The 436-nt window shown below is 53.2% G+C and overlaps 1 protein-coding gene across 1 annotated transcript in view; it reads right to left on the reverse strand.

Annotated features, from left to right (window-relative positions):
• Positions 1 to 436, reverse strand: part of RAD54L2 (RAD54-like 2 (S. cerevisiae)) — a 48,230-nt gene that overhangs the window by 31,638 nt on the left and 16,156 nt on the right. Inside the window, exon 7 of the mRNA XM_018573103.1 lies at positions 143 to 325. Within this exon, the coding sequence (XP_018428605.1) occupies positions 143 to 325 (183 nt within the window). The remainder of the gene's footprint in view (positions 1 to 142; positions 326 to 436) is intronic.

Below are 436 nucleotides of genomic sequence, written 5' to 3' on the forward strand. Positions count from 1 at the left end.
GTATGTGCTATCCGCAGCCGAGTTCCATTCCAGTGCTAGAAAGGAGATCTTATACAGATAGATCACCAGTCATTGCACTGCAGGGGGCCTCCGCCTCGTCCACGTCCAGCCTCAGCTCTCGAACAATATTGCCGTCACTCACCGGAACAATGGCCAGCACGGTCTTGGCTGATGTATGCTGGAAGAGCACGTCCAGGAAGGAGATGACTTGCAGCGTCTTTCCCAAACCCATACTGTGCGCGAGGATACATCCGAAGCCACTGCTGGCGGAGAAGCGATCCAGAGACTCTACCAGGTTATCATAGAGAAAGCGGATCCCCCCAACCTGTCAGGGGAGAGACACAGCGTGTGGGTGAGGAATGTGTTCTCTGTACAGCGCTGCGGTATATGTCAGAGATATATCCATGTATAATAATAGTGTGTGACTGTGGGGGGG

Source organism: Nanorana parkeri, unplaced genomic scaffold, assembly GCF_000935625.1.
Source record: "Nanorana parkeri isolate BGI_ZX_2015 unplaced genomic scaffold, ASM93562v1 scaffold2238, whole genome shotgun sequence".
In the NCBI taxonomy this organism is placed as follows: Eukaryota; Metazoa; Chordata; class Amphibia; order Anura; family Dicroglossidae; genus Nanorana; species Nanorana parkeri.